The 13,317-nt window shown below is 39.9% G+C and overlaps 1 protein-coding gene across 1 annotated transcript in view; it reads left to right on the forward strand.

Moving 5' to 3' along the window:
• The window catches only part of UNC79 (unc-79 subunit of NALCN channel complex), a 644,685-nt gene that overhangs the window by 588,498 nt on the left and 42,870 nt on the right, over positions 1-13,317 (forward strand). The window contains exon 48 of the mRNA XM_086937713.1: positions 8,785-8,971. Within this exon, the coding sequence (XP_086793839.1) occupies positions 8,785-8,971 (187 nt within the window). The remainder of the gene's footprint in view (positions 1-8,784; positions 8,972-13,317) is intronic.

A 13,317-nucleotide genomic window follows, 5' to 3' on the forward strand; every position in this document is an offset into this window, starting at 1 on the left:
AAATCCATCCGTATCCCTTTTAACAGTATGGCTGGTGTGTGGGCTGTGATGGGTGGCACCCCACCATTCAGAAGATGCCAAGAGGAAGGTTATGAGCAGCTCAGCTAAATGATGGCTGCTCTGCACCATATTAAAAGATACACAAGATTTTCTGTGTCCTTGAGTGTGACGGCTCATGGACAAGCAAGTGATCCCTTGCCCTTGATAGATAAACCAGGGCAATTACATCAGGTTCAGAGTGTGGCTTTTTAAACAATTTCCTTAATTCTGGCTGTCACTGGGCGCTGAAACCTGTGGTCTACACGACATTGTGACATAGTGACAAAGTGAATGATATCATAGAGAGTAGGAGGATAGCAGAGTCAAGGTGGGAGGTGCTGGAATTTGTAGGCTGCGTATGGGTGTGCTACCGCCCTTCATTATGTATTCACTTATTGGATTTGCGAGGGGCTCGGGAACATTGACTGCTGCTCTCGACTTCCACGATTTCTGCTATGCATGTGTAGTGGTATACTAAAATCGCTGGACTGACTCCTGCGCAGTTGGTGAGTGTTTTTTGTTGTGCTTATGTGTCTGCTCTTTTTTGTGTTTGAAAAGCTTTATTAGCAAATTAGTTCAAACATAAAGACATCAGCAGTATATGAAAAGAGTTCAAAGTTAACAGCATAGCAACGAAATTGGCTGACATCTTGAAGAAAAGAGTAAAAGCAATTTATATTCGGGGTAAAGCAAGGGGAAAACGGAAAAGGAGGACAGAAAGAGGGGGGAGGAGAGGGGATGTTGATACTGTAGTACAAGAGTTAAAACAGAGAGAAAACAGATTAGATTAAATACTGTAAATGAGTAAAAAAATAAATTGTCCAATAAGTAAATATATAACTAAGTTTAACATGGTAAATAATGAAAAACAAGATAAAATCATTCAAGGCGGTTTGAAGTTTTCCGAAGATACATGAGATGTATTACACAAAACAATTCGGTCTAGATATGTTGTTAGGGGCAACCAAAAGAGATCCCTAGTCATGGTTGGTTTGCAGGAGGAGGCAAAAGCAACATCAAATCTATGAAAATTACAGAGGGTATTCCACCAATGTTGTATTGAAAGTTTAATGAGAGTTTTCCAGTTAAAGGAGATATGTTGAAAGGCCAAAGAAAGTATTAGGTCAAAAAGGCCATGGTCATGTGGAGAGAGTTCTAAAGAGTCAAAAAGGCTTCCAGCTAAGAGGAGAGATATAGAATAAGGAATGGAAATTGTAAACAGTCGAGAAATGTAAGACCAAACCTTCTCCCAAAATTCTGAGACTAAAAGTATAAAGAAAGAAAAGGTAAAGGAAGTCAGCATTAGAAGAATCACAAGTCCAACAGTTAGGGTCAGTAGAGGAAGAAAAACATGCAAGGGAAGCAGGGGTAAGATAGAGTCTGTGATAAAAGAAAACATAGATTGAGTAAGATACGCAGAGCAAGAGATTTTTAAAGACCTAGACCAAAGTTTATCTCAAAAAACGATAGACCATTCACATCCTAGATCCGATTACCAAGAAATTTCTAGTTTGGATTTAGCACGATATGGATTAGGAGCTGAAAGGTACTTGTATATAAGGGAGCCTTTGGGGAGAGTAAGAAATAAAAGTTGCTCGACCCATAAAATACCTTTTAATCCCCACGCTTTCCAAAATATGGGTCTATTGTTGAGGAAGATAAGTGAATTGTGCCAAATAGGAGAGTCCGGGAAGGATTCACGGGAAATGGTATTGGGGTGTGCCAAAGGTTTCAAGAGGGAACAGGTACGTCTAAATAGGGGTAGGGAAGTATGAGAAGTTTTAGCAGAAAAACATATAACTTCTTTGTAGGAAAAAAGTAATAATAAGATTCGTTCAATGTCGAGCCAAAGAGGAGTAAAGGGGGAGGCGTCTGAAATAAGCCATCTTGAGGCATGACGCAGGGAGAAGGACTTATGGTAAAGGCAAAAATCAAGGAAGTTCACACCACCCTTAGACCTTGACTTTCGAATGGAAGATAAGGCAATTCTGGATTATTTATTCTGTCAGAGAAATTTAGAGAGACACAAATAAAAAGGTTTAAAGTAGATAGAGGGGATGTGAACAGGGAGCATGAAAAGGATATAAATTATAATTGGGGAAATCAATATCTTAATCGAATCCAGCCGGCTCCACCAGTAGAGAAAAAGAGGGTTCCAAGAGGAGAGTGATTTCTCAATTCGAGATAGGGCAGCAGACATATTTAGTTTAATGGAAGAGGTAATGGAGTTAAAGAACAATATGACTAGATATTTAATTTTTGAGTTATTCAAAGCAAATCTAGTGGAGGAGAAGAAATGTGGAAGACAACATTTTGTGAGAGGTAGAATCTCGGTCTTGTCCGGATTGATCTTGAAGCCGGAAATCTGCGAAAAGGAATTAAATTCAAGAAGTAAAGGGGGAATAGATGTTTCAGGAGCAGAAATGAATAAATGAATATCGTCTGCATATGCAGAGAGTTTCAATTGATGATCATCATAGGGGAAACCGGAAATAGAATCATTATTACGAATGGAAGTCAGAAAGGGTTCAAGGGCTAGAACGAAGAGAAGGGGAGATAAGAGAGAACCTTGCCTAACACCACATTGGAAAGGAAAAGAAGATGAAACATAACCATTAACCAAGACCGAAGCTTTAGGGGCAGAGTACAACAGGGAAATAAGTGATATGAATGTAGGCCCAAAACCATGCCAGCACAACGATGAAAACAAAAAGGACCAGTCTACTCTATCAAAAGCTTTCTCCGCGTCAACAGAAATAGCAGCCAGAGGAATAGAAAGAGAGGAGACTTTATTTAATACATTGAGAAAGAGACAAGAATTATCGGAAGTGAGCCTACCCTTAATAAAACCACATTGCTCTTTACCAATAAGATGGGGCATGATGGGATCTCAACGCAGAGCAAGCAATTTAGAGAATAAATTATAGTCACCATTAACTAAAGAAATCTGGCAATAATTTTTACAAAATTGAGGATCACAACCATCTTCAGGAATGAGGCAGATACTAGCCTCTTGGAAGGTGCCTTCTGCCTTACCAGCTGAATAAAATGATTTGAAAAGTATTAGAAGTTTAGGGTGTTATAAGTCAGAAAAATTGAGGTAGAATTCAACCATCTGGTCCAGGGGTGTTCCCTTTAGTAAGGGTATTTAAAGCTTTGGAAAGTTCATCAGGAGAAAGATAATTTTCAAGATCAAGAAGATTAAGATGAGAAATAGAGGGGGAAGGGAGTTTATCAAGATAGGACTGAATGAGAGAAGGAGTGGGAGGAGATTCTGGTGTGTAGAGGGTGTGATAGAAAAGTTTAAAATCATCAAGAATTCCCTGATCTTTATGTAGAAGAGAATTATCGGAGGAATAAATCAAATCAATAAGCGTACGCTCTTTAAGGTAATTTGCTAAAGGTTTTCCTGATTTATTACGACCTCGCTGCTCCTGAGGAGTATTGAAGAAACATTGTCAGTAGAAGTTTTGTTAAACTCAAGTTTAGCTCGTATCAATTCTGGTGAAATGGAATTTTGTGAGGATGTATAAAATTCATGTTCCAAAAGTTTAATATGAGCCAATACAGTTTTCGTTTCTGAAGAAACCATTTTTTTTCTTGGAAACAAATTCAATAATAAAACTTTGCACAGTAGCTTTGAAAGAATCCCGAATAATGTGAGGTGAGATGTTAGAGTCAGAATTAAGAAGAAAGAATTCATTAACAAAGGAACGAAAAGAGGAGGTAAATAAAGCATCAGTTAGAAGAGAATTGTTAAAGTGCCAACGGGAAGATTTTGGATGTGGAGGTAGTAAATCAAGATCGGTTACAATTGGAGCGTGTTCAGCGATAACTAAAACTATAGGTTCAAAAGAGGAAGAGAGTAAATTGTGAGATAAAGATTGAGAAAGAAAAATGTAGTTGAGACAAGAAAGGGAAGCATGGGGAGGAGAGAAAAAGAATAGTCCAGAGTATCAGGATGAGAACGACGCCAAGAGTCAATGAGATGTGCTTGAGAAATAGTGTCAAGAAAGGGTTTGTGAAACTTATTGGGAATAAAACGGACTGCAGACTTGCGATCTAGAAAAGGGTCTACAATCTGGTTGCCGTCACCACCTAGAATAAACAAATCATCGAAATGGAATACATTTTTGCGTATTCAAAGGCCAGAAAGAACAATCAGGCTGTGTAGGACCATACATTTCAAAAACAGTTAAATGGACAGAATTAATTAACAATTTAGCTAATACCCATCTACCTTCTGTGTCATTTTCTTGTGATAAGACTTTACACTTCAATTTTTCATGACATAGAATGACAACACCATTTTTTTTATTCGTAGCTGGTAAAAATAAAACCATACCCACCCAGCTTCTTTTTAGCTTAAGTGATTCCGCTTCTGTAAGGTGGGTTTCCTGTAGGAGGACAATATCAGGATTATAAGTAGCAAGGTGAGAAAGGATTCTCTGTCTTTTAATAGGACTGATAAAACCCTTTACATTCCAAGAGATTACTCTAAACGTAAAAATAAAACAATTTGAAGAAACAGAGTTTGTATTAATAGGAACAGCAACAATAATAACAACGAGTGAAAGATAAAAAGAATAGAGGAGGAAAAGGGAAAAAGCGAGGAAGGAGAAGGGACAAGAGAAGGAACAGTTGAGAAGCTCATACGAAAAATGAGTGGAAGTGAACATGGGAAGAAAAAAGGTAAGTATGACCAGTAGAAGAGAGATAAAGGGAAGGAGAAGAGGGAACGAGAAACAGAGAGAAAATACAAGAAGAGACAGTGCATATCCAAAAAGGATGACTGAAAATAACATACCTGAGGGAGACAAAAAACAGATAGTGGGGCAGGGACAACGCACTACAAGATGATCCAACCGAACCTGGGGAGTCCAACCGCACCGTGATGAGGGAGAAAGGAGAGGGACCATACGAGTTGAGGAGAGAGAAACAAATCTGTATGAATAAAATGAGAGAGACAATTAACAATACAATAAAAATATAGTGAAAGATATAACCAACTAGTATATAACAAGAAATGTGATAAAACATGAAAAATGCACAGTGCATAAGAAACATAGAGAAACATCAGAGAATAAAACTATTACTTAAGAAACCAAGCCATTACGAAGATATCAACAGGAACATTTTCAAAGAGAAAGGATTAGAGTGTCAACCATTAGAAGAGGTAGAGGTTTCCATAACATTAGTAGTATGAATATGAATACAATTCTTAAGTTCTGCAGGATCCTGAAAAGTCCACGTTTGGTTCTGATATGTCACTTTGAAGATGCATGGGTGAAACAACCAATATCTAGCTCCAATTGCGCATAGAGGAGGATGAAGATTCCGGAATTCCTTCCTTCTGGAGGCTGAATCATAGCAGACATCTTGAGCTAAAAACACCCTCTGACCAAGCCAGGAAAGATGCTTTTTAGATCTAGCTGCAGAAAGAACTGAGAGTAATTCAGTGAACTTCAGAAAGAGAATAATGACACCACGCAGCCTAACTGGAGGAAAGAGGTGGACGAGGGCCTAGCCTATGAGGTCTTTGAATGCTGAGTGAAGTAGTAGAAGGCATATCAAGGAGTTTCAGAAGAAAGGAGGAGAAGAAAGCAACAGGGTTGTCACCTGCCAGAGACTCAGGCAGGCATTACATATGAAGATTGTTCCTCCTATTTCTAATTTGTAAATCCTTTGTATGTTGTTGAAGGCTGTGGACTGTTTTTTCTAAAGAAGAGATTCACTGAGAGTTGTCGTGTACCACTGAGACTTGGTGCTCCATTGAAGATACTCTACTTTCCACTGAAGACCATTTAACTTCGAGAAATTGCATCTTGTTATTGGTTTCTTCCACACACGGGTGCAAAGCGCGTATCTCTTCCAATAGTAACTCCAAAGAGATGGGAGAGGAAGACTTGTCAGGAGATGGAGGGTAATGTTTCAAACATTTCGGTGTGGAGGTAGATTTATTGGAAGTAGACTGTGATGATGAGGCACTGCGATTAGAATTTACTCCAGCCATCTGGAACCCAGTAGAGGAAGAGACTGGTGTACATAAATATGGAGGAGTCAGCAGTGGGCTATGTTGTGATGAGACAAAAACAAACTTTGGTTTGTGCAGTTTTCCCATAAGTAACTGTCTCACAGGAAGTAGGATAGCATGAGTTGTGTGAACCTCCTCAGCACATAATATAAGAATAGGAATAGAAAATGATGACCGCTCACTGAAAGATCACTTACTGAAAGAACAGGGTTGCAGCCTCAGTTAAAACAATATCAATCCTGTCACATAAAGCCAGATAGTGTTGCAAAGTATTCAGTTAACAGACAGTAACTTGTTAGGAAACAGTATAAACCGAGGGTGCGCACTTTATTCCACAAAGGTATATGGGCAGTAGATAAGGCTCATGCGTTGAATGCCAGACCTCATGAGAAAATTAGTGACCTTCAGTGAAAATCTGGAAAAATATGAAGGGAAGTTCAGAGTAGAAGAAAAGGGCAGGCATTCTGAGGAGAAAAAAAAACGCAGGAAAAAGAGATGTTCAGCATACCTTGGTGAATGAAGTCCAAAGTTCCTGGTTATAGTAGAATAATGCCCCTATAAGTATCGGCTTCAAAGCACACATCGCTTTCACTATTCACCGCACCGTCACCGCACTGCGAGGCTTGTAAGGGGACTCTCGAGCGTGTGAAGTGAAGCACATTCGGGAGCGTTTCTCCAAAATGGCGGCTGTGCTGAAGTAAATGCATCCGTGATGGAAATAAAGTGAAGCGCAACGTGCCTCAGCAGGAAAATCAGTGGAGAACGGGCATGCTCCGGTGAAGATTGCTGCCAAAACTGCCGTCAGCAGAGACGTAGAGCCCGCCTACCGGACAAGAACAGGTCCCGGTACGGCGGAGCAGCTCCGTCAGGCAGCCACCTCCAGCGGCGTCGAAGCCACGCCCTGTCTGCTCTTCTTTTTAAACCCTTGCTCAGTATAAGCGAGGTTTGGTCCTATATGTCTTGGTTACATGTCAAACCCTTGTCCAGACCCCCCAGGATTTTGGGATTTCACGCTTTGCAAAAAAAACACAAAATCAGCACTTCTGTAAAAATGCTGCGATTTTTAGAAAAGTGCCGAAAAATTATGTAAGAAAAACAAAAAACTGGTGTGCACCCTCTCGTTACTGGCTCTGTGCTGCCACTGAGGCATTAAAGGGAGGGCGAGCAACAGGCAGGCAGCAGAGGTGATAAATTCCTCTGCCGCCTGTCATTGAAATGCACCTCGCCACCTCCCGAGCAATTCGACGGCAGGCCGCCTCACACCTTTGTGTGCCCTCTGCGGACCCTGCAGGCCTTTTGAAAGCACACATGTGCAGTATTTTTGTGGTGGGTACATATTTTGCCCACTGCAAAAAGTACTGCAAATTTTAAGGTTTTGGCTGCAAATGTAGCTTTTTTTGGCCGGGAAATTTGCCATTCAAAGCCACAAATACAGGGGCGTCTGCTTGTCAGACAACAGTGAGTTACATTGAAAAAATACTGCTTGATGTTTGTGAAGTTGTGTGCACGAAAATGCTACTGCTCGTGTACATATTTTCACTTGAAATTCTTGTTAAAAATTATAGTTTTTATACATGAACCTAAAACAATTCCTGTGCTCCTGCCCTAAGGACAATGCTAGCACTGAACTAAGAGGCAAGTCTGCTTTGTCCACATCTTCGTGGCCTAGTTTCTTTCGATAAATGAAGCAGCATTATTTTCTATTAAATATAAGATGGTTGCATATTCTAAACTTGTGTATTTGAACCCCTTCCATGCTCATGACAAGTCAGCTCGTCATGAGGCACGGTTGAGCTGTGCTTATGACGAGTTGACCTTGTCATGAACAATAGGGATAATGGATCTGCAGCGCAGGAGGGGAAAACCCCCTAGCAGCCAAGGCGTTAAGCTGCACTCGTATGTGATAATGAAGAAAAAGGAGACTTGGTCAAATAAAATATTTGCCTGGGATAACACAGTTTGATCAAGCAGGAAAGCCGTGATTCGTCCTAGGATTTATATTTTCCCATTGTGCAGCTCAAAATGGAATCATATGGCTGTCTGTGTTGTTTTGTTAAAGATGGAAAGAACTTTTATACCCCGCCATTTGAAATATTACCAGCCGCCACTGCTTTTCAATTGCCCTGCCACGTACTGAGGCAACCAGTTTGAACCTTAGATGTGTGTTTACTTGTTTCTAGCTAGATTATAAACTCACTGATGTTCTTATCGCTTGTACTTTTTCTCACTATCCACCCAGTTTGTTGGTAAAGGTTATTTAATATTTCCAATCCTCTTTCATGTTTCATTTCATAAAATGGCACACTATTGTTGAATTCATCCACAATAATATTTCTTTTTGGACATCGTAAACTAGAGTGCCAATGGGCACGTTCCACAGAATTTTTAACCAGTTGAAAAAATCTAAAGAATTTTTGTTTTAGAAATTGTATTCTGTATTGCTAATGACAAGTAATATGTAGAATTTAGAAATCTAAACACAAGGTTTTACAGTAGCATATCTATCCATCATCATTACTGAAGTCTCTTGAAAAGTATATAAACTTTCAATATTAAGTTGTTAAGTCAACAAGTGTTTGTGATTAGCTTGCTGAAAACTTGAAGTTAAATACAGAACTATTATACTATTACACTTACCATAGCGCTACCATAACATGTATGTGTTTAGGCTAAAAGATCCTATTGCTTAAAATGTATATTTCTTCTAATAGGCCTAAAGAATTTATTGAATGTGTCACTCACATCCGCCTCCTGTCATGGCTACTCTTGGGATCTCTGACTCACAGTGTGGTCTGTATGAACTCGCCGTCTTCCTGCATGCCAATTCCTTTGGATGCCGGCTCCCAAGTTGCAGACCATCTGATCGTCATCCTTATGGGCTTCCCGGAGCAATCAAAGGTCAGTACCTTTTTCATGTGTTTGCCTGTAGGCATATGCTTGGTGAATCATTTCCTCTTTCTAGGAGCCATCTGCCCAAATGTTCTTTAGCTAAAAATCTTTAAAATGTTGGCATTTTAGAGTGTATGTCTATCGTAGGTGGTGCAGTACCCCACCCATCTGAATGTCTAATTGTTATGGGTGGTCTGAATAATGCGAGTGTTTTGGGTCATCAGCTGTTCGGTTCCTCAGTCAAAATAGATATGGAGCAGCTGGTAGAATTGTATTTACTTTTATCATTGATATTACTTTTTATAAATGCAACCTATAAAGGTTTATTTGTAACGTCACAATTTAATTGTGGACAGAAATATGATCTGTGGGTTGACAGCCTATTCTCAGTTTGTAGTTGATCAATATTTACATCCGGATGAGGTACATTAGGGCTCTAGTGCTGGCATTGGTCATATATGTGAATTCTTGTACAGTACATACAAGTGAATTAATCGTTCTCAACATGCAGAACATACTTAAAATTCAAACACCATAGACATGGAGTGGCCAGTGGTAGGAATATTGATCAACTACAAACTGAGAATAGGCTGTCAACCCACGGATGTATGTCGTTACAACGCATACTTTTACTCCGCGTACCATTACAACGCGGTATTTACAACGCATACCGCTACAACGCATAGCGCTTTGGGGTGCTGGATAGTGGTAAGTATAATTTACTATTCTAACTCCAGTCCCCGTGGACCCTAGGGAAGGTGTTGGATAGTAAATTAAACTTACCTCTTATCCTAGAGCGCCCCCCAGCGCAATGCGTTGTAACGGTATGCGTTGTAATGCCCGCGTTGTACTGGTAGTGCGGAGTAAAAAATGCGTTGTAACAGGTGAATACCACCTCATCCGTCGATCTATGCAAAAGTAGACATTATTTTTCACAGTTGCATCTTTAATGGAGCACCAGTGTTATATAACATGATAAATAAATGTTCCTCAATTGTATAAACTGTTTGGCCCAACTTAAATTCCAGAGAACAAGTAGTTTTGCTGAAATCAGCAGACCGGTAGGACCTTCATAAACATTTCAGCTCATTCATCAAATATTTAGATGTCAAGAAGCAAGTTAGGATCCCTTGATCATATGTCGCAATGCACTATACAGCAAAACTGAAAAATATAAAGCTTGTCTTGTTTGTCTCCATGAACGGATATTAGATATTCACTGGCACAAATTCTTAGGGCAGACCTACTTTGAGACAAAAAGAAGTGTTTACTTTTTATAGAGCTCACGTACGCCATGCTCCAAACATTTGACTCAATGTGAATAAGAATCGCAGCTAATGATGGTTTGTAAAGACAACCAAGGTAGTAGAATTCCCAATTTCAGTGCAGTCCCTTATTATTCACTTGTGCGTTCCATCTTCAAACCACAGCCGGCCAACTTAGCGTCTCATAATTGTGAGTGTGAATGAATGAGCTACAAATATTGCTTCATTGAAGTTAGCTACACACACCTACTCACTCCAGAGGGAGTATTGTTCTTAGAACAGCAACTAAGATATGAATGGCAGTGGAAACAACACATCTGCCAGCACCTCCGTCCTAGTTACCAAAGAAGTCCAAATTACAACAATCAGTATTTCGGCATGCTCAATGTATAACACTGTGCCACTCACCCAGTGTTGTCTAGTATGAAGGAAAACTTGTCCCCATACAAATAACAACAATCACCTAATTACAGAGCACAGCCATCAATAAGTTTCAATGCTGACTTTGTTGTGAGTTATTTAATGATAAACAAGAACATCATTCAATGTATATTAGAAACAATGGTCTTTCAAGTACACAACAGATCAAATTGCAACAAATGGCCTTGAGTGTGTTGAGCCGTAGTAAGTGTTGTAGATGCTGACAGCCGAAACGTGTTTTGTCGTAAAACGACTTCTTCAAGGCTCAAATTGTTGAGAAGGTCGTAGCTAAAATCTTAAAAATCCCTCAATAGTGTGGGATGTATCACAGTAATGGTGTTGAGCTGGATATTTTTATTTTTCATTTTATCGAATAGGACTCGTAATGTGTAGAGAGTCACAGATGCATAAACTTCTCGTATTAAAGTACCGCGTGCCACAAAGTTCCACCTGAAAAGTACAGTAGTATAGCAGCAGAGTCCCTGCTGTACAAGTCCCGGAGTAAGGAAACGTGTCTCCACGCGATCCAAAAAACCCTGAGTACTCTTCCTGGAGCTCCTAAAGACTTGCCTTAACTCTCCAGCAAATTCCAGCCTGCTCTTAGCCTGACTGAGGTGTGAATGAGGTCTGGGATTCCTTCCAGGAGCTACACAACAGCTCAGTTTGATGGACAGTTCAACTTGAACGGGTTGGGGTGACTCCTCTGAGATCAGCAGAATATTCAAAATGGGTGCTGCGGGCATCCTGTTTGCACAACAATGTCAAACCCTGCCTGACAGGTCTGTCTACAGCAAATGTAAAATGATGTGCTCTAAAATAGCTCATACTACCCAAAAGAACAACTATTGTGTGTCTCCTGTGTAGGGACTGAGGTACCGTGTTTAGTTTCATTAGAGGTCTATTTCCTAGTTTTTTGTTGGTGCAGGGGCCTACTTCAGACTGGATTTTAGTGTTGGATGTGGCAGCACACTGGCGGTTTCTCTGTGACATTCTCACAGTCGCACTCAGCCCTTGGAGCCCAGCTTCAATGTGTCTTTCACCATGGTAAAAATGCCCTGGCACATGACATGACTATACCATTCTGATATCACAGACCATAAAAGGGCTCCACAACATGCTGAAGGGTTTTAACAGATATTGTATCGAAAAGGGTTTAGAAATAAATGCAAATAAAACCAAGTACATGGCCATAAACCCACAAAAGGGCCTTAAAAAGAACTTTGTGCTGAGTAATCAGAGAATAGAACATGGCACTAACTTTACTTACTTGGGCATATCATTACACACCAAATTAGCCTGGAAACACCAAGTCAGCCAATCAGTCCTATGGTTAGCCCAAGGGACAGGGGCAATCCTCAAGAAGTATAGTTCATCTACAAGTAAATCTGTGACACCAGCGGTTGAGATATACAAATGCAAGGTCCATGCAACAGCATTGTATGGATCAGAGTTATGGGGTACCAGTGACACCAAATAACTGATAATCAGGGAGAACAAATTTGCGAGGAGACTATTGGAGCTAACCCAATCAACACCACTTGTCCCAATGTTTCACAACTTAATTATGAAGCATACAGGGCATCTCTGAACTTTGCGACCATTGCTCTACTGGATACGGCTATGGATAACACCGGAACTACTAGTATATAGAGAAGGTATCCATGAATTAATGGCTATTAATTCATGCCTTACCTTCCCATGGATACGATTTGTGCGGAAATGGCTCATAGAGCTAGGTCTTGAATCATATTGGACCAATACGCACAGTCTAACATCAAGCTGTAAAGACACACTGAAGGGAACTTATTGGTAACATACATTGAATGCAGTCTATTGTGACCCCAGATTAGGAGGGTTAACTCAGTTCCTCTCTATCAAACCAAGCCCAAATTGTGAGTATTTTCTTGACCACGTACAGCCTTACTTAGCAAGAATCTTATACTTAAAGCTAAGATACAACATATTACAGAGTAAGAGCCAAACTGCAAAGTGGGGGGCAAGGGAGACCATTCTTGCACTTTATGCTCTACATGCACTTTAGGGTCTACAGATAATACAGAAAACACTGCACATATTTTGTTCTTCTGACCGGCGTATGATAGGGCAAGGTGGAAATGTATCCGGCCATTATGTAATTTAATGGGATTCAAAAATCACCAAGTGGCACTTAGGGTACTGACAACTAGCACCTTCCCCTACGTTATATTTGTTCTATATAGATATCTGTTTATAGTGGGACTAATAAGGAAAACAGTGGGGTTGAACCTGTGACGCGCTAAATATCAAGATATTTATGACTGCGGAAACCCTTTCGGATTGTATAAATAACCAGACACTTTCCCTTTAATGCATTATACGAAGTTTACTGAATTTGTTTTTGGGGTGGTAACATTAAAATGTTTTGGTGACCAGTTTATATTGTCTTACATTGTTTTAAATAGTTTTATTTGGAACTTCTGACCCTTTTTACTGAAACTTTGTAATATATAGCTGGATGTATTTTAGATTATTTTATTAACGATTGTATTACTATGAAAGCTTTTATGGACTTTCACCGAAATACATGATTTAAACGACAAGTTTGGCCTATTTGCTCTAAAAGGCAAACAGAAACAACTGGAAAAGTGAGTAAGGTTGGCCACTGCAACTTTTACCCAATTGGTTAGGGAG

The sequence above is a fragment of the Lissotriton vulgaris genome, chromosome 9 (assembly GCF_964263255.1).
Source record: "Lissotriton vulgaris chromosome 9, aLisVul1.2, whole genome shotgun sequence".
NCBI lineage: Eukaryota > Metazoa > Chordata > Amphibia > Caudata > Salamandridae > Lissotriton > Lissotriton vulgaris.